Here is a 27215-nt window from a genome sequence, read left to right as displayed (position 1 = left end):
ATTGTTTTGAGGAGAGGCAGAGTATGTATAGTTGGAACTTGGATAGGGAATGTACACCTTTATTTCATAAAGATATTGTACATAACAGCAAAATCATCCCAATGATCACAAATGGTGCAGATTTGTAGGACTATATAACTGCCCCTTTAGTGAAAATGATGCAGTCTACTTTTCTCAAATGTATCCTTGGGGTGGATTCCTCTACACCACTTCCAGCAATACGGATCTAGTTGGATCTACCGCTTATATAAAGCCATCTAGTAATTAAAATATTCAACTAGAAAACATGCAAAACATACTGTGGCTGAAGGTCCGATCTATGGACCCAGATAGATTACCTGAGCATGCTACCTTGCAATTGGGCTAACCAATTTTCAAATGTCTTCACAATGTGGATTCTCCATCCAAATCCCAGTTCAATCTGATCTAAAGGTCAAAGAAGTTGTCAAAGAGTCATTGAGGATAAGCTGTGAGTACAGTTGTTGTAATGCCTTCTCACTCCCCAGGCCTTTGACCTGGAGCTTAATGCAGCTGTGTATTGATTGAGGACTGACTTTGGACTTTGTTTGGCGTTTCTTGGACTGAATCAAAGTAATGGAACAACATGTCCAGTTTCTTTTGTTCCTGTTTTCATCTTGACCTCTGGCTCTGTGTATTGATTTAGGGCTGGCTTTGGACTTTGTTTGGCATTTCTTGGATTGAATCTTGTCAAGAGTTCATCTCGTGTGGGGTTTGTAACCTGGCCATCTCGTCATTTAGTTTATTACTGAAACTATTGAGGGTTTTGAATAAAAAACTTTGAACTTTCCATTGTGAGCATGTGTGCATGAGTGGGGCAGCACAATGAGGGCCTGGTAGGAGGTGGAGAGCTGAGCCTGATCCTAATCCAGTGCCAGTCTGAAGGGGTTGCAGGTGTGGGAGGACACAGCAAAGAGTGTTTCTGAGGGCGAAAGGCTGGCTGAGCCATAGTGAAAAGCCAACTTGGTGCCAGAGCTGCAGCATAGAAGGATGACCAGCTGGGTGGGACTTGAAGCAGGAACTGGCCCAGAGAGTCAACAAGGGCCATGACAGTGAATATATGGCCCAGATCAGAGATCAGAGGCCAGAGGGAGCAGTGCAGTGCTCAGAGATCAGAGATGGATTTGGGGCCCTCTGTAAGTTGGTTTGGTGCAAGTAGTGGCATGAAGTTCAATGAGCTGGCAACTGGCATTGGAAGTCCGACTGGGGCTACAAATCTGCAATTGGAGCCCAGAAGCTGGCAATAACTTGAAGAAGGCCAGATCCTCTGAAGAACATTGGTTGAATGTTGAATCATTTTTTCTAAAGAAAGTCCAGAAAGAGATTGAAGACATGTTTGGCTTCTCAGGGACAATTTCCTATCAGGATCAGAGAAAGTTCCCCTACACCAATGCTGTGATTCATGACCTCATTGCCCTGATGTTGGTAAATTCATCCAGGCTTATTATACTCCAAAATGACAATCTCTAGGCCATCAGTGCAGGGTCTGAGTGACTCACAAATTCATGGCCACCAAGACAAAACCAAGAGGTTATCATGATACTCACTCACACTGAGAGCAATACACCCTTGGTCTGGTTTTTTTCTTAGCTAACATGGAATCTGAAGATCTAGGACATTCACGTCACTTGTGGTCAGATCACTTTCCATATTCCAGGAAGCTCCCTTCTAGGACCCAGCTCCCTGTTTCGATGGCATCATTGACATCAAACTGGTTTCCAAGAGGCACTTGAGGAAATGTCCCACAAGCCTGGCAGGTCCTTCTATTTGCAATCTACTCAGTCTCCAGAATATGTGGATAACAAAGGGACCAGGCAGGATTAACCCCAAGGGGCCTCTTTCTTTGCATTGATTCAGAGGAAGATTTTGAATAAGAATTCTGGGAGAGAAATTGCCAGAAACTGGCAGAACTGGAGCAAAACAGGTAGTCCTCAATTTACGACCACAATTGATCCCAAAGTTTCTCTTGTTAAGTGAGATATTGGTTAAGTGAATTTTGCCCCATTTTATGTCTTCAAGTTATTGCCTCGATTTATTTATTTATTTATTTATGAGACTTATATACCGCTTTAAGTGCAAGCACTCTCTAAGCGGTGTACACCAGTAAGCAATGTATATATATATTTTACATTACCCCCAACAATCTGGGTCCTCATTTTACCTACCTCAGAAGAATGGAAGGCTGAGTCAACCTTGAGCCGGTGAGATTTGAACCGCTGACCTGCTGAAAACAGTCAGCTAAAGTGGCCTGCAGTACTGCACTCTAACTGCTGCGCCACCTCGGCTCTTAAGTTGTTAAGTGAATCACTGCAGTTGATAATTTAGTGACCAGGATGTAAGCGAATTTGGCTTCCCCTTTGATTTTACTTATCAAAGGTCACATGATTTTGGGACACAGCAATGGTCATAAATATGATCCATTTGCCAAGCATCTGAATTTTGATCACATGATCATGGGGATGCTGCAAAGTCGTCACTATGAAAAGTGGTCATAGGTCATTTTTCAGGGCTGTTGTAACTTTGAAAGGTCACTAAATGAACTGTTGTAAGTCGAGGACTACCTGTACTGTCAAACATATTTGGGGAAGGTTGTAGAGAAAGTGATAAGGCTGTAGAGGGCTTCAGATCAAGCATAGAATTAGATCCAGTCTAAGTTCAGCTCTAAGTGTGGGATGAAACATGGATTGGTTGCTTCAGTGGATGTTCTGCCTTGGGGTGTGGATGGGAGCCACACTCTTTCTTCTCCTGTTAGTTCTCTCAGCATCGTTTCAACCCTTCAAGCATGGCATCCTTTTGGTCTATCTGTGAATTTTGCCCTGAGTGGGGAACATGGTCCATAGCAGAAATTTAGTAAAAATGAAAAAGATACGAAAAATAAATGGAAAGTAATATGTTTTATTGGCGCCCAAAAGGAAAGAAAGCATGATAAGCTTAGTTAGCACATTTTTCAAATATAGTCATTGGTTGACCTTGTTAGGTATGTTGTGTGACCCCAGCAATAGGTTACAGAAGTTTCAGTATTGAGTAAATAGAAGCAAAGCACAATATTAAGTGAATAGGTACAGAGGAAACATTCGTCATACTGAATACCTATTCTGTAATAATTTAATGCTTTTTATGGGGTTTAATTTTAAGCCTTTGTGGGAATAGCACACAGTTTGTAAGGGTGTGTATGCATTGTCACATTTACAATAGGGGCTTCATTGAGTTCTTTCACTCCTTCAGGCAACCGGAAGCTGAAGGCCCTCAACAGATTGGTCAGAAAGATGAAGATCTCAATTCTTGCCAGCTGTTCTCCCACACATATGCGTTCACCTGTAGATATAAAAGCATGCATAAAGGGGATAATAATCAATTCTCCAGAATATATCCCATCGGCAAGGAAACGTGAAAGAAGAATGAATCTTCCTATCTTCTAGTATTACTTATTGATTAGCACATTATTATTTACTACACAGGAACAGCTTTTGGAGATAATGCTTTGAAACTATTGATGTGGTTAGCCATTGGTCAAACTGCTTTATTAAAGCAGTTTATGAGCCTTGGTGGGGCAGTGGTTAGAATGCAGTATTGCAAACTAACTCAGGTCACTACCAGGAATTTGATTATGACAGACTCAAGCTTGACTCATCCTTCCATCCTTTCAAAGTTGGTAAAACGAGGATCCAGATTGTTGGGGGCAATATGCTGATTCTGTAAACCATTTAGAGAGGGCTATAAAAGCACTATGAAGCGGTATATAAGTCTAAGTGCTAAGTGCTTGCTATTGCTAAACAGAAATAGCGCCAATTTGAGCAGACCATCTATTTCTTGCTCAGGAATCCCTGACCATAAAGGTGATGGGCATAGGAAGGTTTTTAGTAAGGAGGAACACTATTGGTGATACTGATAAAGTCTTAGACTACCTTGTAACCTTTAACATGTAACCTTTAGCAATAGCAATAACAATAGCGATTAGAGTTATATACCACTCCATTGGGCTTTACCGCACTCTTCTCAGCAATTTACACTGTCAGCATATTACCCCCAACCATCAGGGTTCTCATTTTACTGATCTCAGAAGCATGGAAGGCTGAGTCAAACATGAGCCGGTCAGGATTGAACAGCTGGCTATGGGCAGTTCAAGCTTTAGCTGAACTAAGGAAACCACACTCATTTTATTATAAGGCGGATGAAATATTGATTAATTAAAATTATCTTACTATGACCCTGAAGATGTAAGCAAGACGTATACTGCTTTTAATGATTATTTTATAATGATATGTATTTCCATAATTGGCATCATGGCAATGTATGCTTTTCAAAATTGCATCAAAGGGGATCCACTCAAAGCAGAGGTGTGCCTATTCAGAACTTGCTTCCAGGTAGGTCTTTTATTTACATATAAAAGGGTTTTTTTTTTCCTTTCCACCTGACTGGTGTGGGTCATTGGGCCTGTATGTTTAGGTAGGAGGACATGAGTTTCGGAGGACAACAATAGTTTTTCATATCTATCATAACTGAAGCTGTAACTTTTATGCCCTTTGTTATCAGCACCAGCAATAGAGAAAGATTCATTGGTGTACAAGCAGTGCCAGACAGGATGAAAACACTGTTGTAGGGGGAACTCTGCAGCCATTAAAAAGACTGAGCTTAATGCATCTAGGACCAAAACTCTGTGATGCAGATCCATCATTAAGAAGCTAAAAGTGACTTCTGGTTCCAGATCGCGGTGCCTCTAATCAAATGAAGAGACTCGTCTCCTCGTTGGCTAGTTTCCTTCCACCAGTAGACCCTTATGTGGGTCGAAAGTTGCCCTGGCGGGTGCAACTTCTGTCAAAGAGGCTTCGCTCGGCTGCGGAGGAGCCGCGCTATCCGGGCCAACTCTGAAGGCCGATGTAGAAGATCGGCCAGTAAAATGACCGATCATCTAGCCACTTCAAACTGCTAGTCAAAGAACATCTAAACTTTAAAAACCACCATGGTGAATCCAGGTGAGACTTTATTTTTACTCCTCTCTTCATTCTATTTTGCTGCTTTTTTTTTTTTTTTTTTTTGCCTGTAAGAGCCCTGTTGGAATTATTTCCCTGGCTTGGAAAAGCAGCTTCTACATGATTGGGAAGAAAGGCGTTGAACAAAAGAATAGAACAAAATCTTAAAGACTACATTTTATTTTCACATGTTTTGGGTACTGAAAAAATTCTTTCCTAAGAGTTGTACTATCATCTTATGCTATTTTTTTTTTAGCGGTATTATCATCCTATATTGGAAGAGTATTTCTTTCTCCACTTTTTCCTTAAAAATAGAAAAAAGGGAAAAATGGCATTTGAAAAATATTTTTAGCTGACTGAGGACATCTACTGGTCAAAAGTTAATATTGTAATTGTTGACTATTTGGAGATGAGATGGTTTTGGCCTTCAAATTCTTTTTTAAGAGAAAGATAACTTGATGCAGCTGTGGGATTTCTGGGGGTGGATATTTTTCTACTGCTATTAGGAACAGCCTCCACCAAAAGAGAGGAAAAAAAGGATTTCTCTTCAACTATTTTTAAAATGGAGCCTCACTCATATTTAAATTGTAAACTTATACTGGAAAAGATCTATGAGGCTAAAGAAGAAATATGTGCTACAATGAAAGAGTTTACTACAGAATTAAGAGCCAGAATCTTTCCCTTAAACTTCAAAACTGATTCTCAGACTATACCTGACTATTCTATAAAACAGATTACACAAGAAGAGGATTTAACTGAGAATAAAGAGAAATTTATTTTGCCTTATAAGCAGTTCACTTATGACTTTGAGGACCAGAAAAAGCAAAGACTGATATTTGAACTGTTAAAGCAATGAGGCTTTATGGTTAAGAGAAACAGAGGGCCAATGCAGAGGCCAAGATGGTTTTCACTGATTGAAATGATATTGCAAGCAACAAAGAGAGACTGATTAGCTGAAAGGGAAGCTCTGCTATGGAAACCTGCTTGGCATAAGAAGAAGGCCAGAATAAGAGTGAAAAGAAATGAAATTTAAAATTTTATGTAATGGACTAAAGGCAATCTAGAATTATGGATTTATTTAAGGACTAAGATTATGAGCTAGAATAAGAGAAAAATGGGTGACTAATGGAAGATATATATTAAATTGACTAAGAATGTATTTTTTGGACTGATAGGTTTATCTATATGAAAATTATTATGTAATGGAAGGAAGAAAATTGAAGAGATGTTTTAGATCTGGATTGATTTAATAACTAATGGAATGTTAATCTAATAAGATGATTTGTTTGTTTGATGCCCAATGGATTGAAATGATCTAAGGTTTGATATTATTTTGTCAGCTTAAAGAGATTGTTTGATTGATGGATTAGATATGTTTAGGATAGATCAATATTTTAGCTTAAAAAAGAGATATTTTTATGTAATGGATTAAAGGTAATCTAGAATTATGGACTGATTTAAGGACTAAGATTGTGAGTTAGAAGTAAGAGAAAAATGGGTGATTAATGGAATATACATTTTAAATTGATTAAGAATGTGTCTTTTAGAAGGATAGGTTTATTTGTATGAAAATTATTATGTAATGTTGAGTTAATCTAATAAGATGATTTATTTGTTTGATAATATGGATGTTATTAGTTATGATAATTAATTGGATGAAATTTGAATTCTGTCTAATGGATTGAAATGATTTAAGGTTTGATTTTACTCTGTCAGCTTAAAGAGATTGATGGATGGATGGATTAGATATGTATAGGATGGATTAATATTTTATTTTAAATAAGGTATATTAGTGGAAGAAGAAATAAATAAGATTTATGATAAAATTAAGGAACTAGAACATATTTGGAAGGGATACCTGAATTGATAATGTTTTTATTTAAAGTTAATTTGATTTCGGTATTGTAAATTTATAAAGCTTTAAAAACAGGTCCAGGCTGAATAAATTTAAGCTAGAATTGTATTATTTTAAATAAATGATGCTATTTAAGGGAAAAAGAGAGGGAATACTTGGTGTATTGATGGAATTATGTATATATGTTTTGTTTTTGGATGTTTGATTACCCTAGCATCACGGTGTTCCTTGAGCACTTATGTCTTAAGAATTAAAAAACTAATAAATTTTTTTTTAAAAAAAGAAGGTAAAAGTAGGCTTGTTTTCTTTGAATTTAGCTAATAATTCTCCTCCCAAACAACAGAGATAATTGTGCAAAGCTCTACTGATTACAACATAAATATAATTAGTATTTCTTCGTAGTTTAAACTTTATAGCCTAAGAGGAACTTCAGATTCTCATGGTTTTGAAAGTAGAAGGAATAGAGATTCATGGATTTTCTATTCAGTCCATGATGACTTCAGAATAACACAGTGATGGGGGTGGTCGGAATCTATATGTGATAAACTGCTTTGGGCTCATGGACGTACCTATTCCGAAGGGCAGAAACTCTTCCCGTTCCACGAACTTCCCATCCTTATCTAAAAAGTGATTTGGGTTGAATTCTTCAGGTGTCTCCCATTGTTCAGGGTCAAGAAGAACAGAGCGCAGGTCTGGCAAAATAATGGTCCTCTGCAAAAAATATTCAAACAATATTACTAAAATGTTTGGTTTTAGCTTGTCTTGATAGACCCATATTTGTTCATTTCCAAAGCAGTTTCTGAGAGCAGTGGCTGTTCTTAGCATTTCTCACCTTTGGAATGTGGTAACCCTTCATCGTCACATCTTTTGTACTTTGCCTGGGAAGCCCAACTAGCAAGACATTTTTTAAACGCTGCATTTCATGAATCACGGCATTGGTGTAGGGCAGCTTCTTCCGATCCTGATAGGAAATTGAGGCCGAGGAACTAAAGGCTTCTTCAATCTCTTTCTGGACTTTCTCTAGAAAAAACAATAGAAATAAAAGCCTCTTTTTCATTATTATGTTTCATTTACTGGTTTTCAAATTTTAATCTTTAACAGAAGTTTAGGACATAGAATAGCCTTTAGGGCAGGGCTTTTCAACCTTTTCACCCATTGTACCTCTTTTAGGATATGGCAACATCCGAGTACCACCAGTCACCTATCAATGTGTCAAAAACTTGACGACCAAAACAAAAAAAAAAGAAAAAAGAAAAAGTGATAAAGTACAGAGAGTCCTCGACTTACAACAGTTCGCTTAGTGATTGTTTGAAATTACAATGGCAGTGAAAAAACTGTGCCCCAAGCCACAGCCATGCAAGATGCCTGCCCGCCTGGCCACGCTCTATCTCCTGTCCGAGATTTTCATTGTTGTGAGCATTTCTGTTGAGGATTGGCAGTGAGGTGGGGTGGGGGATTTGGCTTTTATTCCCCCCATCTTCTGGGTACTTGCAGCAGGTTTTGGTCACTTCACATGACCCTGGGACACTGTGACTGTCATAAATATGAATCAGTTGCCAAGCACCTGAATGTAAATCACAAGACCCTGGAGATGCTGCAACATTCCAGCTGATCGGCGCTTCTTCTGGGCTCAGCAGAAGCACCAGGATCAGTGCTGCTTTCCAGTTGATCGGTGTTTCTTCTGCGCTCAGCAGAAGTGTCAGGATCAGCACCAAGCTACAGCTGGAGTCTGGCGCTGATCCCGGTGCTTCCGCTGAGCCCTGACAGCCCTGCAGCTCCAACCATCTCTCGCTCAGGCTTGTACGGTGTTGCCTCCGGTTCAGCTCATTCCCCTCCCCCGCTACCACTTTTCTAGGATGGTCACGTACCACCTGTCAGGTGCCAATGTACCAAAGGTGGTACCCGTACCACTAGTTGAAAAGCCCTGCTTTAGGGCATTAAATGTAATCCCATCCTTTTATTATTATTATTAAAAGTTTTACAAATTACAATATAAACCCACCCATCACCTCCCTCCCTCCCTCCCCCACTTCCCAGAGCTGATTACAGGATAACAAATAAACAAACATACTCTAGCTAACATAAACCAACTAAACTATCAATCAAAACCATAATACACTTTAACTCCTTCCCAAAACAAATATTAACAAATTAAGACAAAAATAATAATACCATTAATACTATTAATAATTATCTAAAATCTATTCAAAAGCAAGATAATACTTTTCAGTTTCATACTTCTTCTGAATATAATCAATCCATCTTCTCCAAACCATAAGATATCTTTCTTGTGAATGATCCTTCAAATAGGCGGAGATTTTCGCCATTTCTGCTAAATTAGACACTTTAAGTATCCATTCTTCCAAAGTAGGCAATAAGTTTTTCTTCCAATATTGCCCCACCAATAATCTTGCAGCAGTTATGAAGTTCAACATCAAATTAGTTTCTTTAACATCCAAATCTACAATAATACCCAACAAAAATAATTGCGGAGTAAACTTTATCTTTTTCCTAAAAATCTTTTGAATATTCCACCAAATCTTAATCCAAAAAGCTTTAATATCTTTACAAGTCCACCAAATATGAAAATAAGTTGCATCTAAATTTCCACATCTCCAACATTTGGGCTGTAATTTCGGATACATGCGGGACAACTTTTGGGGATCCAAATGCCATCTATAAAACATTTTATAAAAATTTTCTCTTAAACTTTGTGCTTGAGTAAATTTTACATTTCTAACCCAAATTGTCTCCCATGTATCCAATAAAATTGGCTCTTGGATATTTTGCGCCCATTTAATCATACAATTTTTAACTAACTCCGTTTCAGAGTCCAATTCTATTAAAGCATTATAAATTCTTTTTATATGAAATCGACTTTGATCTTCAATCTGTTTTACCAAATTCACATCCTCTAAAATAATACCAACCTTTTTATCTATATTCCACCTCAATAACAATTGATTATAATGAAACCAAGAATATACAATATTTTCTTGCTTCAACTCAGTTAAAGGCTTTAATTGCCAATGCTGCCCAACCAAACTAAGTAATTCCTTATAAGAAATCTTATCCAAATTTACTCCCCTAGATACTCCCTCTATCACGTGTCCTGGAACCCCCCAAACTGGGATTTTATAATTTAACCTATAGTAATACTTTTTCCAGACACGCAGCAAGGCACTTCTCAAAATATGGGTTTTAAAAACCTGATCAACTTTTTTTTATCATAAATTAAATAGGCGTGCCATCCATATAATAAATCCCATCCCTCAAGAGATAGGATATTCTTATTTGTTAAGTTGAGCCAATCACTAATCAAGGTTAAAGCCACTGCATCATAATACAATTTTAAATTTGGTGCCTTTAATCCTTCTCTTTCCCGTGTATCCTGCATAATTTTAAATTTAACTCTTGGCTTTTTCCCTGCCCAAATAAATTTATTAATCCCCTTCTGCCATTCTTCCAAATTGGCATCTTTTTTCAAAATAGGTATCATCTGAAATAAAAAAAGAAACTTTGGAAGTATATTCATTTTAACTGCCAATATTCTCCCCAACAAAGATAATTGTAATTTTTTCAAATCATTTAAATCCTTTTGAACTTTTACCCATAATGTCTCATAATTATTTTTATACAATTTAACATTAGAGGACATTAAATAAATTCCTAAATATTTGACCTTTCTCACTATTTCAAAACCTGTTAATTTAACTATAATATCCTTTTCCTTCATAGACATATTTTTCAATAATATTTTAGTATTATTTTTAAAAAATATTATGAAGGAGAGCAGATTGAAAATGCATTCCCTGTGCTCTGATCATATCCAGTCCAAATAGGTTCAGAATATTGATGCAAACTGTTGATTCAGTTTAAATATTCCATGGAATCTTTTTCAATCTACACTGTGTGCACAATTATTAGGCAAGTGAATATTTGGACCGTATAATAATAATAATAATAGTAAAGTTGGAAGGGACCTTGGAGGTCATCTAGTCCAACCCCCTGCTCGGGCAGGAAACCCTACACCATTTCGGACAAATGGCTGTCCAGTCTCTTCTTAAAAACTTCCAGTGTTGGAGCATTTACTGCTTCTGGAGGCAAGCTGTTCCACTGATTAATTGTTCTCACTGTCAGGAAGTTTCTCCTTAGTTCTAGGTTGCTTCTCTCCTTGATTAGTTTCCACCCGTTGCTTCTTGTCCTGCCTTCAGGTGCTTTGGAAATAGCTTAATTCCCTCTTCTTTATGGCAGCCCCTGAGATATTGGAACACTGCTATCATGTCCCCCCTTGTCCTTCTCTTCGTTAAACTAGACATACCCAATTTTAGCAACCGTTCCTTATATGTTTTAGCCTCCAGTCCCCTAATCATCTTTGTTGCTCTTCTCTGTTTCTAGAGTCTCAACATCTTTTTTACATCGTGGTGACCAAACTGGATGCAGTATTCCAAGTGTGGCCTTACCAAGGCATTAAAGAGTGGTATTAATACTTCACGTGATCTTGATTCTATCCCTCTGTTAATGCAGCCTAGCACTGTGTTGGCCTTTTTGGCAGCTGCAGCACACTGCTGGCTCATATTTAAGTGATTGTCTACTAGGACTCCGAGGTCCCTCTCACAGTTACTACTATTGAGCATGGTGCCACCTATGCTGTACTTGTGCATTTGGTTTTTCTTGCCTAAATGTAGAACCTTGCTTTTTTCACCATTGAATTTCATTTTGTTAGTTAGTGCCCAGTGTTCAAGTCTGTCCAGATCCTTCTGTATCTGAAGCCTGTCTTCTGGAGTGTTGGCTATTCCTGCCAGCTTGGTGTCGTCTGCAAATTTGATGAGTTCCCCATCTATCCCTTCATCCAAATCGTTGATGAAGATGTTGAAGAGTACTGGGCCCAGAACAGAGCCCTGGGGCACCCCACTACACACTTCCCTCCATATAGATGCAGTTCCATTGAGGACCACTCGCTGAGTACGGCCGGTCAGCCAGCTACGGATCCATCTGGTGGTGATTCTGTCTACCCCACATTTTTCTATCTTGTCAAGTAGTAGGTTGTGATCTACTTTATCAAATGCCTTACTGAAGTCCAAGTAAATTATGTCCACAGCATTCCTCTGATCCACTAATTTTGTCACTTGGTCAAAGAATGCAATAAGATTTGTCTGGCATGATCTATTTTTGACAAACCCATGTTGGCTTTTAGTAATGACTTTGTTTGCCTCTAGGTGTTCGTTGATTCGTTGTTTGATTATCTTTTCCAGGATCTTCCCAGGTATTGAGGTCAGGCTGATAGGTCTGTAATTTCCTGGATCCATTTTTTTTCCTTTTTTGAGGATGGGAACTACATCAGCTCTTTTCCAGTCCTCTGGTAGTTCCCCTGTGTTCCAGGATCTTTGAAAAATATAGTTCAGTGGCTCCGATATTACATCTGCCAGTTCCTTGAGAACTCTGGGGTGTAATCCATCTGGTCCTGGCGATTTGAACTCATCTAGGCTGGACAGGTGCTCATTTACCATTTTCTTGCCTATCTTAACTTGGGTTTCTATTTTGTTTTTTATGGCACTATTTTTGATAGGTTGGTCTGTTTTTTCCCTTTGTGTAAAGACAGATGCAAAACACGAGTTAAATAGTTCTGCTTTCTCCCTGTTGTTTGTCACCTTCTTGCCACTTCCACCCACTAATGGACCAATCGTTTCCTTCACTTTTTTCTTGTTTTTTACATGTTGAAAGAAGCTTTTTTTGTTATTTTTGACTTTGGTCGCAAGCCTTAGTTCATTTTGAGCCTTGGCTTTCCTCACTTCATCTTTGCAGGCTCGGGCTATTTGCTGATATTCTGACTTAGTTATGTTCCCCTCTTTCCACTTTCTATACTTGTCCTTTTTATCTTTCAATTTGTCAGAGAGTTCTTTATGCAGCCATGCTGGTTTCTTTTGAGAGCTGTTATTTTTCCTCTTTGTTGGTATTGTGCTAGACTGTGCTTTTATTATCTCATTTTTCAAAATTTCCCAAGCTTCTTGAGTTGTTTTCCCCTTGAGGATTCTCATCCATGGAATCCTTCCCAAGCCCTCTCTAAGTTTATTGAAATTAGCTCTCTTGAAGTCCAAGACTCTAGTTTGACTGTGTTCTATTGCTTGTGCTTCTATAATGTTGAATTCTAATATTGCATGATCACTTCCTCCCAGGGTTCCTATGGCTTCAACACCGTCTATCATTTCATCTCTGTTAGTGAGAATTAGATCCAAGATGGCTAATCCCCTAGTTCCCTTCTCTACTTTTTGGGAGACAAAGTTGTCTGCTAGGTTTGCCAGGAACCTGTTTGATCTTCCACTTGGTGCGGAGTTTGTCTCCCAGTTGATGTCAGGGTAGTTAAAGTCCCCCATTACTATTGTGATGTGCTTCCTACGTACCTTAGTTAGCTGACTGGCAAAAAGTTCATCTATTTCCTCTGTTTCGTTGGGTGGTCTGTAGTATACACCTATGGCAGTGGTTCTCAACCTGTGGGTCGGGACCCCATTTGGGGTCGAATGACCATTTCACGGGGGTCGCCAAACAAGGCTGTCCACCATTTTTTCCCCCTTTTCTTTGGCCACGCCCCTGGCACCCGGTGATGTATAAGTGGTTGGGGGTCACCACAACATGGGAAACTGTATTATGGGGTCGCGGCATTAGAAAGGTTGAGAACCACTGACCTATGGCAATGTCATTTCCCCCCCCCTTTTATATTGACCCAAATGCATTCAAGACAGTTTTTATCATTGTTGTATTCTATTTCTGTGGAGATGTAGTTATTTCTTATATAGAGAGCAACTTCACCTCCTCTTTTATTTGGTCTGTTTCTTTTAAATAATTTAAATCCCTCTAGCTGTGTGTTCCATGTGTGAGTTTCATCCCACCATCATCATTTTTATGTATATTTTCCACCTCCAAGCTGTATAAATATGAATGCTTAGTGGATATAAGAATATCAGGTGATGTGTAGTTGTGTAATGAGGGAGGGTTTGGCCTAAGGAGATCAACACCCTTTATCAAGGGATACATAATTATTACGCTGCTTCTTTTCCTCAGACAAAAAAGACATTCAACTGACTCTGAAAAGTCAAATATTGTAAAAAGTCTTTCAGAGGGATGCAGCACTCTTGAATTTTCCACACAACCATCAAAGGTTTTGTTGGAAATTCTCAACAGGATCGCAAGAAATGTGTTGAGAAAAAAAGACACACATTAACTGCCAAAGATATGAGAAGAATCAAATGTGAAGCTACCCAGGAACCCATTATCCTCCAGTGCTGACATAGTCCAGATTTACAACCTACCTGGAGTACCTTGAAGTACAAGGTGCTCCGTGCTCAGAGACATGGCCAAGGTAAGGAAGGCTGAAACCCGACCCCCACTGAACAAGACATGGAAGATGAAATGGTAAGTCTAGGCCAAGAAATCTCTGAAGACAGATTTTTCAAAGGTTTTATGGACTGATGAGATGTGAATGACTTTTGATGGAGCAGATGGATGGCCCCATGGCTGGATCAGTTATGCACACAGAGCTCCACTTTGATTCACACACCAGAAAGGTGGAGGTGGAGTATTGGTATGAGCTATTATTATTAAAGATGAGCTAGTTGGACTTTTTCAGGTTGAAGATGGACTCAAAATCAACTCCCAAAACTACTGCCAGTTTTTAGAAGACAATTTCTCATGCAGTGGTACAAGAAAACGTCTGCATCGTTCAAGAAGACCATGATTTTTATGCAGGACAATGCTCCATCATATGCATCAAAGCACTCCATTGCATGGCTAGCCAGTGAACGCCTGAAAGATGAAATAACAATGACATGGCCCCCTTTGTCATCTGACCTAAATCCTATTGAGAACTTGTGGGCCCTTCTTAAATGGCAGATTTACGGTGAAGGAAAACAGTACACCTCTCTGAACAATGTGGTTGTTGCTGCACAAAATGTTGATCGTCAACAGATCAAGAAAATGACTAACTCCAATTTTCTTTTGTTTTTTGAAATATCAGAAATGCTTATTTGTACATTTTGAGTTGTTTATTATTTTCACTTTAACAGATGCAAATAAACGAGTGAGATGGGCAAATTTTCATTTTTTCATTTAGTTACATGAAAATTCTGCTCACTAATAGTTGCCCAATAATTGTGCACACATAGATATTCTCCTAAAAACGACAAAACTACACTTTTACTTTCTTAAATATTCAGGTTTGAGGTTTATTACCATTTTAGATTGACCGACAGCACTGTAGTTATTGAATAAGAAAATTAATCTTCCAAAATACAACTTGCCTAATAATTGTGCCCAAAGTGTAGTCAATCCCCAGAATTCAATCCCAAACCAGTTTAGAAATCTGATTCAATTTAAAGGAAAGTTCTATAATTATCTTGAAAGTAATGTGGATCAAATTTTTGTAAAGCACTCGTTTGTTTATTTATTTTTATTATTTTTTAAAATCATTATATGTATATGTTACCCATCTCACTGTTACAGTAACTCGGAAGGGGAGGCTTACAATATAATAAAAAGAGAGAAAAGATATTACAGAACAATTAAAATAAAGAGGATTAAATAAACTAAAAACCTAGAGGATGGGTAACAAGGAGTAGGGATCGTCTCTCTACCCTATCAGTCACTCCCATAGTAGTGCACCTCTATCAGGGCTCCAGAGCAATTGGCAGAGTAAAGTTTTAAGACTCTTCCTGAAGATCCGCAGGGTAAGGGTGGACCTCACCTTCAGGAGGATAATATTCTAGACAGTGGGGGCCACAGCAGAATAACCTCTTCTCCTGAATACTGCCAGCTGAAATTCTATAGCAGTCAGTATCCAAAGTAGGTCTCTTCTGCTAGAGAAACTAGGACAGGCTTGTCACATTGGATTGAGACAGCTCCACTAGACCAGTGGTCCCCAACATATGGGCCACAGCCCACTACCAGACCGTGGCTTCTTAGCCACTCGGTAATGTGAGTGGTTGGCCAGTGTGAGTGCACATGTGTGCGCGCTCATCCCCCCTTGCTCCAGCACTAGCATTCCTGTGAGCCTCTTGCCAATATGAGCCTCACCACGAGCTTTGCACCCATGCCACCAGCCCCATTTGCAGAGTGCTCATGCTTGCGGACCCATTTGTGCACACGCATGCACAGCCACATTTCCATTTGTGTGCATGCACACATAAAGGTTCCTGCCCCTCCCTTTCCCACTGGGCAACCAACCCAGAAATGTGGGCGCCCATACACCCACTCCATACAAGGCTTTAAATTCACCTTGAACTGGACCCAGAACCAAACTAGCAACCAGCTCAGCTCATGTAAAAGTGGTAAAATGTGCCACCCAAGGGATCTCTAGAAATAGCTGCACCACTGGATTTGCTACCAGCTGTAGATTACGAACATTCTTCAAGGGTAGCCCAAGTAGAGCACATTGCAGTAATCCAAATGAGAGATTACAAAGGCATGAGTGACCCTGCACAGGTCCTCACAATCCATTTAAGGGTACAATTGGTAAATAACATGAAATTACACAAAGGGTCTCCTAGCCTTGATTCCACCTGCTCTTTCAGTTGGAGTCATGAGTCTGGAAGAACCCACAAATTGCACACGGGACCTGTCTGACACCATCCAGTTCTGATTCCCATAGCCAGTTGAAAAGGATACAACGGTTGATGGTATCAAAAGCCGCAGACAGGAAAGAAGAGCAATGATGGATGTGCTTTCCCCATCCCACTCCCTCCAGAGATCATCCACAAGTATGGTTAATGTCTCTGTCCCATGACCAGGCCTGAAACCTGGCTGAAAGGGGTGCAGATATCCATTTCATCCAGGACCCATAGTGCAACCATTTTTTCCACTACTTTCCCCTTCACTAAAAAGGGGAGATGGCAAACTGGACAGAAATTGTCAAGATAGGTGTGGTTCAGTGAAGGTGACTTAAGGAAGAGTCAGATCAAGGTCTCCTTAAATGGTGCTGCGAACATCCCCTCTGCAGTGATGTGGCATTTTGTCGCTCTTAGCACCACGAGGTAAGGACTTAATGGCAATTCTGTTTTTTGTATTCCTCCAGTGGCATTTGTTTCTTCAACAACTCCTCCATAAACCACTGGAGTGTCAGAAGTGATGGGCCAAGAGAGGGCACATGGGCACAATCCTGTCTATGGCTGCAGCTGTTTTCTGATTCCAGGCTGTGGCCAGAGCCTCCAAAGGGGACACAGCAGATCCCCCAGGACAATCCCATAGCTCCTTATGGAATCTGAATAGTCCATCAGTCATCAAGAAGGGACTTGTGAATAGGTACAGCCTCCCTGCAGAGGGGGCAGGGCTGGAAAATCCCAAGGACACCACCGTGTAGTCTGACCATGACAGAGGGAATAATGATAACTCCCAGAGCAGATCACATTGCCACTGTTTTGACAAGCAGATCATGTCTTCAAGGGTGTCCACTGTCCTGGGTTCGGCCATGGATAACCTGAAAAAGCTGCCGTGATGGCCATGAACACTTAAGCTGCTTCTGGGGCTTGCCCCTGGCACCTATTTATATTCCTACCCATCACTATTTGAATTGCTTTTCCTAAACCCTACGAGCTGCTCTTCTACCCCTAAACCTGACCTCCCAGTGTGCTGGCAGACAAGTCATTCTGCCAGTCATACAGACTCACCCAATGTGGCATTTTCACGGTAGCTCTTAGTGCCAATGGGAATCCAGCTTCTGGGCTCTATGTGTGTTGGAATTCCAACGTTTGCTGCCATAACCAGATGTTCAACACCAGGTGGCTCCAAATCCATCTCTGATCTGTGGGATTTGTACTTTTCATTTCAATCTCTGATCTGAATCAGATGCTTCACTGTGAAGGCCACTGTTAATTCTCTGGGTCAGTTCTTGCTTCCAGTCCCTGCCAGCATGACATCTTTCTGAGCTGTCTCCAGCTCCAGCTTCAAGCTGGCTCGTTCCTATACCTCCATCAGCCTTCCACCCTTAATACACTGGCATGGCTTTCAGCCCTTCAACCATTTCAGACTGGCACTGGGTCAGACTCAAGGCCACCTCTCTACTTTCCACCAGTCTCATAGGAGCATGGTGGCTCTCATGGCTAGAATGCTGGGCTGAGAATCTGCAAGCCCTTGTTCAAGACCTGAGGGCTGCTTTGTTGTTGGGTGAGTTCCTGACATTTGCTCCAGCTCCTGCTGACCTAGCAGTTTGAAAGCATGTAAATGTGAGTAGATAAATAGGTACCACTTTGGTGGGCTCATTTAGGGGACATGAAAGGAATCCCCAAATGAACATTCCCCAGGCATCATGATAGTACTTTTAACATCTTGGTACTTCCAACATTTTACAATGATGAACAGTCTGTTCTCCTAGTTGTGTCCCTCAGTGCTGCAGACAATGGCCCTAGATTGACTCCCCACCCCTCCACCCCAAATCCGCGGCCAGGGGTCTTCCCTGGTTGGCAGGATGAAAATACAAGCCTCAGTGGGCTCCCAGCTCCAGACCAATCCCCTCTTTTTGCCAGACCATTCTAGCTTGGTCTCTTCAGCTTCTGGTCTCCAGTCAAGGAGCAGACCCAGCAGTAGCAGGGCAGGAAGAAAGTAGGATTAAGGAGAAGACTGAGGGCTTCATTTGCTGCTCCAAGTTGTAACCGCCTCCTCCCCCACAATTTCCCCATTCCTTCCCTTCATGTCAGGAAGCCTTGTGTTATGCATTTGCTTGCTGCCTCCATCTTGACTTTTTTCTATATTTATTATGCTGAAATTTGGTCCTCTATATCCAATTTAGGCCAAACAAGTAGCAAATCTGAAAAACATAGTAGATTTCTAAACTGAATGTATTAAATGTACTGATTCCAGTTTTCAGTTGCTCACTCAACATTTTATTGAAATTTCAAAGAAGGCTCTCTGTACATTCCTGGCTTTCCTTTAATCCTGCTAAGTTCATGCCCCTGCTTATAGGGTCAAGAGTCTACATAGGAAAATTATTATGAAGAATAGATTCAGTTGCTCATTCAATAGCTTGGAATTTCAAATAATTTCTGTGTATTATAGAATCTGAGACTGGCCCTTGTTCCCACAGCCCAGATTTCTCTCACCTTGGATGTCGGGATGATTGGTCAAGAGGAGCAGTGCCCACATCAGAGTAGCCAAGGTTGTCTCTGTCCCAGCACCAAAAAAATCAACAATACACTGAGCCAGGTTCTCTTCATTGTAGGTAGAGTTGGGATCATTCCTCCTCTGATGTTTAAAATGGAAAATAAAAATTACAATGAATTCTATACAAGTTTTTTATACTTATTTATATCTCTGTGTAGCAAGCCATGAGAATAAATATAATCTTAGTAGTTATATTGGAAAATCAATGCATGAGAGTAAGAATTAAAGTGGTAGGTTCACATTGAGTAAGATACTATATTGAAGTAGCTAAGATCAAAGAGAGATTTGGCTTTGGAAGAACTTGAATTCATTTCCTTTTATTTTATGATTGGTTACCTCAGTGAATGCTTGCATGTGGAACAGTGATTAATGTGCACCTACTAGAGTGAATCACAAAACATCAAAAGCAGGAGTATCTGCATGGATTCTAATTTAACGTTATGGCCAAAGGTGATGTACATGACCGATCTCACTACCAGCTTTTGTGGCTACTATGCCACACTATGACAATTCATGCATTTTTTAGAGTGCAGGAAGACCTCAACTTACAACCATTCATTTGGTGATCGTTCAAAGTTTCAACAGCAGTGAAAAACATGACTTATGACCTAATTTCATACCATTGCAGCATCCCCATGGTCACATGATCAAAAGTCAGGTGCTTGGCAACAGGCATGTATTAATGACAGTTGTACTGTCCTGGGGTCATGTGATCACCATTTGTAACCTTCCTAGCTGGCTTCTGACAAGCAAAGTCAATGGAGAAGCCAGATTCACTTAACGATCCAATGGTTCACTTAACAACTGTAGCAAGAAAGGTTATAAAAGGGGGTAGAATTCACTGTCTTGTTTAGCAATAGGAATTTTGGGCCCAGTTGTACATCTAATAATACCTGTACTGGATTCTTGTGAGACCTCAATAACCTTTCACCAAACTAGCGTAATGTCCTGAAGAATTATGGGACAAACGAGACAATCCAGTCTACCTGCCTATTGATGGAGAAGCATCTTGTGAAACAGATATGACAATCACTGAAATAGAGAGGCGTTTGAGCAAGTACCACAAATGGTCCAACCACTCACCATCGCTCTTTATAATTAATGTGGACGCTGTAACCAGAAACCTACAATTATAACACCCATGGATGCTATTATGTACTGATAATAGCATGATAGAGAGTGAAAAATGAACTGAAGCACTGCACCACCCTTGAACCATTTGTACACTCAAGACTGATGGTATCAAATTGTAAATAAAGTGACCAAGGGCAACGTAACTTCAAACTGATAAAAGTTGTTCTGAAAAAAATCAATCTTATTCTGAAAACAATGGAGAGGAGGGCCTTTATTGCTTGTTTCAAATTGTTGTACATTTTTACTTATGGCCAAAGCTGTGAACATATCTGTCCCTTTCCAACCATTTCAGGATAATATTTGTTTAAGTATGAATCAATCAAATGTCTCTACCTTGTTAATTCTTTTCCTTCTTAATGGAACTTCTTTAAAAAAGGGGGAAAGGAGTGGTAGGCAAACATCACAGGATGACAAACAAACATTTCTAACTTACCCAAGGAACCTCCCATGTATAACAAGAGTCTAATATTACAGATGTACAATATAGTCCTTATTTAGAAGCAACCGGAATTTAGAACGGGTGAAATTCAGAATGGGAGTTGAATGAAAAAGAAAACAATACCAGTATTGCCTCTTCTTACTTATAGCCTGGAATATAATAATTCCTTGCCCATGTATTGAACTACAATAAACCCATACCTTCTCCATCTGAAGAAGATAGTGATCAATGAAATCTTGTGGCTCATGCAGAGAGCTGGATTCCTTGTGTTTCTCTATTTCCTGCTTTGCAAACGACACAATCAATTCCATAGCAGCCAGGGCCTTCTTGTGAGGCCCTGGGAAGTAGCTGATTAATCGTGGGAAGACAACAAACATCTAATAGAAATGGAAAAGGAAAGGTTGTTTATTTATTTCCTACTACAACTAAAGAAGACACTCAGCAGCTCACAGTAATAGACAGCACTTAATAACCAAAGAAAAACATTGCAAGCACATTGAAACATGGCAAACTTTACATGGTGTCAGGTCCCAAAGCTCCTCCAGAAAAGCTGTTTCCAAATTCTTCCAGAAAAGAATCGTGTTAGAGGCAGATAGGTTATTTTAAAGCTAATATAAAATTCTCTTATTCTCTCATTCTCTCCAGGAGCCTTTGTAATTATGGTAATCTATGGTTAACTGATTTAATAAATTAGACCAACTGGATCCACATATGTGGGAAGAATCCAGAGAAAGAAATATTTTGGGGAATATTAAATAGGCAGAATATATTTCCCCAAAGGATCTTAAAAGCAGAAAAGCAAGCCCAGTTTTTCTTAATAGCCCCAAGCAGAAACTCAGCAGAAACCAACTTTTAAAAATGCAGATATAATAATCCATTCAGGAAGGTTGGAGCCAGGAATCTAGAAGCTCATGAGATTAAGAAGACAAAGACCCCTAAAATCTACATACCCAACGCGAACACTAAAAGATATGACCTTTGGTGACATAATAGGATTAACCCACCATCAGAATATCAAAAGGATACACCTCAAAAGCCCGGAAGGTATAAAAACCCACCACTCCCAGCTACATGTGGTCAGATTTCCCAGAGCCATCTTTCTGCCTGGTTCTCCTCTTCAATAAACTACAACCTTCTTTCTAAAGCAGTCTCCATTTTGTTTATTCCCGGCTTGGACTGGACCCTGATGAAGACTTTTCTTTCAACACATGGCAGGCTAATAATGAATTAACTACATGGGTTGGATTTTCGGTCTGCTAGCTTTTCATAACAGAATAGCAGGTTGGAAGGGAACTTGGAAGTCTTCTAAGCTAACCCCCAATTCAATCAAGAGACTCTATATCATTGCAGACAATGGCTGGCCTATCTCTTCTTTAAAATCTCCAGTGGTGGAGCACCCACAACATCTGGAGGAAAGCCACTCCATTGCTTCTTGTCTTGTCTTAAGGGGCTTTTGAGAATAGGTTGACCCCCTCTTCTTTGTACTGCCACCATGGCACCACTAGTCCTTCTTTTCACTAGATTAGATATACCCAATTCCTGCAGTTGTTCTTTATATGTTTTAGTCTCATGCCCCCTAATCATCTTTGTTGCTCTTCTCTGCACTTGTTCCAGAGTCTCAAGATCTTTTTTATATTGTGGCAACCAAAACTGAATGCAATATTCCAAGTGTGCTTATCAAGGCCTTATAAATCAGTACTAAGCCTTCATGTGATCTTTATTCTATCCCTCTGTTAATGCAGCCTAGGATTGCATTGGCTTTTCTGGTAGCTGCAGCAAAAGAATTTCTGCATGGAAGCAATAGACTTAAATCATAATGAAGCAGACATTGGTTTGCTATTAAGAAAAAATTGAAAGAACTGTTCAATATCAGATTGACCCAGAAAGTGGTGGACCATCTTTTATTGAGATATTCTGAATATTTGTCCCAACTAAAGCACTAAGTCAACTGGGTGACACTAGACAAGTCCCTCTCTCTCAGGTGTAGAAAGTGGGCAATGGCAAGCCACTTCCGAAATCTTGACAAGGAAACTGCAAAGACTTGTCTTGGCCACTGGGGATAATTGTACAATAGATTATTTCCAAGGCTTCCTCCATGAATTCCATTCATGATTACATGGAAATATTCATGGAAATAGTTTTGTCTCTTTAACAGAAAACATGACTCACCGCATGAAAAAAGCTGCCAGTGAATTTCACAATAATTTCAATGGCTTGAATTAGCTTCTGGAAGCTTTCATCTTCAGGAGCAAACTGATGACCAAAACTCAAAGCACTTATGATATTAGAAACTGCATTTATTACTGGAATTGAAGGGTCAAATGGCTGTCCTGCAAATGAAGATATTTCATAATGAATTATTAAAGAACAGGACTTCTAGGCAATGAACAACATTATTGGGAACTCTGTCAATTGTTTCAAAAATTTTAAAACAGCATAGCAAATACACCTGTTCTTGTTAGAAATAGAGAGAATGGAAAAACATTCTGCAGACAGAGACTTGAGCGATTAGTCCAAATTGCATACCTTTTGTTTTTTTAAATGTTTCCACCAACGTCTGAGCTGTGTCTTCTATCTGATGCTCAATGCTCTTCTTCCCCAGGCCCAGCTTCCTCAGAGATGTGATGCCGATGTGTCGCTGCTCTTTCCAGACGTGGCCATTGGAGAAAATAATACCTGAGGGCATCAGCAGAGAATGATAAGTGATTCCTGAGGACATTCCATGTTAAAAAATAAAACAGATCTAGTTCTTCCCAAACATTGCTCTGAATTTCAGGTAGAAAACCTTTGTGCAATTTTGCCATTTTGTAAAATTTCGGCCATGTTAAGTTTTATTATAAAACATTTATTCATGTAGGGAGTCATTTATTCATGTAGGGAGACAAATGTGTGATATGGTGAACACAGTTGCAGTGCTTGCCAGCTTCTATGATGGACATCAAAGCTTCTAAGATGATGTAAAAGTTCACGTGCGAGAACATGTTATAAGCACAAGGGACAGGATGTTCTCAGTGGTAATAGAATCCATTTGTAACTTCCTCCTACAAGATCTATGGAGATTCTCAGTCATCCAGGACATGGTTGTCCCAAAGGTCCTTTTTCAGGAGGCAACTGGACTTTTTTTTTTTAATAAAAAAAATTTTATTTTCCATTTATCCAACATAATTATACAACAAAATTCACTTTACAAAATAAAATAAATTCATAATCATAACCATAACCATAGGTGCCGCTTGCTCGTTCCCCCCAAGCTGTATCCACCCTCCCTAATACCTTCCTTACTTCCCTCCTCTTTCTCTCCTCCCCTCACTACTCTCTTCCCCTCCCCTTCTCCACTTACCATCCTACTTCCTCCCTACACCTTCCTCCCCTCTCATCCCTCTCAAACACAGGAATACAGCATAGGGGAAACACCCAAGCAGCACCTCTCTCATAAATTACCATATCTATATTATCCTATTCTACCTATTTACCCACCCACTCACCCACCCACCCACCCTCAACCCCCCCTCACTTCCCAGAGCAGAGTACAGGGTTATTAATAACAAAATTAACAATATACAATAAAAAAGAAAAAAGAAAAAGAGAAAATAAATCATACTTAGCCCTTAACTCCCCTTAAATTACATCATCATAAACAAATCTCTTATACAACATTTGCTATAAAATTTACTCATAAAATAAATGAAACTTTATAGTCCCATACTTCTTCTGAATATAATCTATCCATCTTCTCCATATAGTAATATATCTTTCTTGTGTAAGATCCTTTAAATAAGCAGAAATTTTTGCCATTTCCGCTAAATTAGAAACTTTAAATATCCATTCTTCTAAAGTAGGCAACGAATCTTTCTTCCAATATGAATCTACTAGTAACCTTGCTGCAGTTAATAAATTCAACATTAAAATAGTTTCTTTATCATCTAAATCCACAAAAAATACCCAATAAAAATAATTGAGGAGTAAACTTTATCTTCCTTTTAAAAATCTTTTGAATGTTCCACCAAATCATAATCCAAAAAGCCTTTACCTTTTTACAATTCCACCAAACATGAAAATAAGTTGCATCTGTATTACCACATCTCCAACATTTGGGTTGTAAATTAGAATACATACAAGATAATTTTTTAGAATCTAAATGCCACCTATAAAACATTTTATAAAAAATTTCCCTCAAATTTTGAGCTTGTGTAAATTTAACATTTCTAATCCAAATTATCTCCCATAAATCCAATGGGATTGGTTCCTGGATATTCTGAGCCCATTTAATCATACAATCTTTAACCAATTCTGTTTCTGAATCTAATTCTATTAAAACATTATCAATTCTTTTTATATGAGCCTGATTCTGATCTTTAATCTGAATTACCAAATTTTCATCTTCTAATGTTATTCCCTCTTTCTTATCTACAGTCCACCTATCCACTATTTGTAAGTATTGAAACCATGATTGTAAAATATTTTCTTGCCTTAATACATCTAAGGATTTTAAATGCCAGTCCGAACCTAACCAAATTAATAATTCTTTGTACGAGATTTTGTCAGAATTCATCCCCTTAGAAATTCCCTCAATTGCGTCTCCAGGAATCCCCCAGATAGGTGTTTTATAATTTAACCTATAATAATACTTTTTCCAAACTCGAAGTAAAGTATTCCTCAAAATATGTGATTTAAAAGCCCGATCAACTTTCTTGTTAAAAATTAAGTATGCATGCCAACCATACATTAAATCCCACCCTTCAAGAGAAATAATATCCTTATTTGTTAAATTAAGCCAATCACTTATCCAAGTTAAGTTGGCTGCATCATAATATAATTTCAAATTAGGTGCTTTAAGTCCTCCTCTTTCTCGGGCATCTTTCAAAATCTTAAACTTAACCCTTGGTTTCTTCCCGGCCCATATAAAATTGTTGATACCCCTTTGCCATTTATCCAAATTTGCCTCTTTTTTAAAAATAGGTATCATCTGAAACAAAAAAAGAAACTTTGGTAGAACATTAATTTTTACAGCTGAAATTCTCCCCAACAATGACAATTGCATTTTTTTCCAGTCATTTAAATCCTTTTGTACTTTTGCCCATAATAATTCATAATTATTCTTATACAATTTTCCATTTGAAGCCGTTAAATATACTCCCAAATATTTAACCTTTTTCACCATCTGAAAACCTGTAGATTTAACTAAAATTTCCTTATCCTTAATTGACATATTCTTAGATAATATTTTAGTCTTGTGATTATTAACTTTAAAACCAGAAACTTTCCCATACTGTGTTATAAGTTCTAATAGACAATCAACCGCTTGAGTCGGTTGTTCCAAAATTAAAACCAAATCATCCGCAAAAACCCGCAATTTATACTCATTCTTTTTTATCTTTATACCCTTGAGTACCGATGATTCTCGAATCTGAATCAACAAAATCTCCATTGTTAAAACAAATAACAATGGAGATAATGGACATCCTTGTCTTGTTCCCTTCTCAATATTAAAAGTCTCAGTCAGTCCCCCATTAACAACAATTTGAGCAGGTTGTTGCTGATATATAGCTTTAAGCACATATAAAAACTTATCCCCAAAATTCACTTTCTCTACCAATGAGAATAAAAATTGCTAATCCAGTTGATCAAAAGCTTTCTCAGCATCCAAAAATATAAAAGCCACAGGAATCTGATTGTTCTTATCCAAATACTCAATTAAATTAATAATTTGTCTTACATTGTATTTCATATATCGCCCTGTTATAAATTCTGATTGATCACTATGAATCAAATCCTTCATAACCTGCATTAGTCTGTTTGCCAAAATTTTAGAGAAAATTTTATAATCTACATTTAACAAAGATATTGGCCTGTAATTCTTAGGCTCTGTAAGATCTTGATCCTCCTTCAGGATCAATGATATAAACGCTCTTTTCTAGGAAGGGGGGACTTGAGCTCCCAACAAAATACTATTAAACAGCTCTTTTAATGGCTCCATCATTTCTTCAGATAAAATTTTACAATACATTGACATCAATCCATCTGTTCCTGGACACTTTCCCACCTTTAACTGCTTAATAGCTAAACCAATTTCCTCCACAGTAATTAAACAATTCATCACATTTTGTTGTTCCTCAGAAAGTTTAGGAAAGTGTACTGATTGTAAATATTTATCTATATCCATTCCCTTTATATTATCACTTGAATATAATTTTGTATAAAAGTCTAAAAAACTCTTTTTAATCAAATTATGCTGAAAAACCTTAGTACCTTTATATTTTAGTTTCTCTATAATCCTAGCCTTCTGTTTCTTTCATAATTGATAAGCCAACCACCTCCCATGCTTGTTCGCATTACAAAAAGTATTATGTCTCATATAACGCAGATTAGTAGCCACCTGATCTGCCATCAACATATTAAATTGTTTCCTAAGCATTTTTATAGAAACCTTTAATTTATTATCAGTTGGATTAAGAACAAGAGCTTCTTCTTTTGATTTAATCTCTTCTTCTATTTCTCTACGTCTTTGTAACATTTTACCCCTAGAAACTTTATTTAAATGAATCAAAATTTTCCTCATGTACGCCTTACTGGCGTCCCAGACCATGGGCATCGAGGTACCCTTATTCATATTTAAAGCAAAAAAACTCCTTCAAATACTCTTTACATTTTTGTA

The 27215-nt window shown here is 38.6% G+C and overlaps 1 protein-coding gene across 5 annotated transcripts in view; it reads right to left on the bottom strand.

Annotated features, from left to right (window-relative positions):
- Window positions 1–2895: 2895 nt before the first annotated feature.
- The window catches only part of LOC120306745 (cytochrome P450 2J2-like), a 48367-nt gene continuing 24047 nt past the window's right edge, over window positions 2896–27215 (bottom strand). For 4 of the 5 annotated variants that reach the window (XM_039340515.1, XM_039340516.1, XM_039340514.1 and 1 more), the window contains exons 3-9: window positions 23087–23236; window positions 22730–22890; window positions 20761–20937; window positions 18927–19068; window positions 7676–7863; window positions 7413–7554; window positions 2896–3333 (exon numbers count right to left, since the gene is read on the bottom strand). In XM_039340515.1, the coding sequence (XP_039196449.1) occupies window positions 3149–3333; window positions 7413–7554; window positions 7676–7863; window positions 18927–19068; window positions 20761–20937; window positions 22730–22890; window positions 23087–23236 (1145 nt within the window). In that variant the 3' untranslated portion in view covers window positions 2896–3148. The remainder of the gene's footprint in view (window positions 3334–7412; window positions 7555–7675; window positions 7864–18926; window positions 19069–20760; window positions 20938–22729; window positions 22891–23086; window positions 23237–27215) is intronic. The other variant, XM_039340518.1, reaches the window with a different exon arrangement.

Source organism: Crotalus tigris, unplaced genomic scaffold (assembly GCF_016545835.1).
Source record: "Crotalus tigris isolate CLP2741 ecotype Arizona unplaced genomic scaffold, ASM1654583v1 scf7180000017752.986373038:1224578, whole genome shotgun sequence".
NCBI lineage: Eukaryota > Metazoa > Chordata > Lepidosauria > Squamata > Viperidae > Crotalus > Crotalus tigris.
Note: the sequence above shows the minus strand (reverse complement) of the source record. Positions and strands in the feature narration are given on the sequence as shown.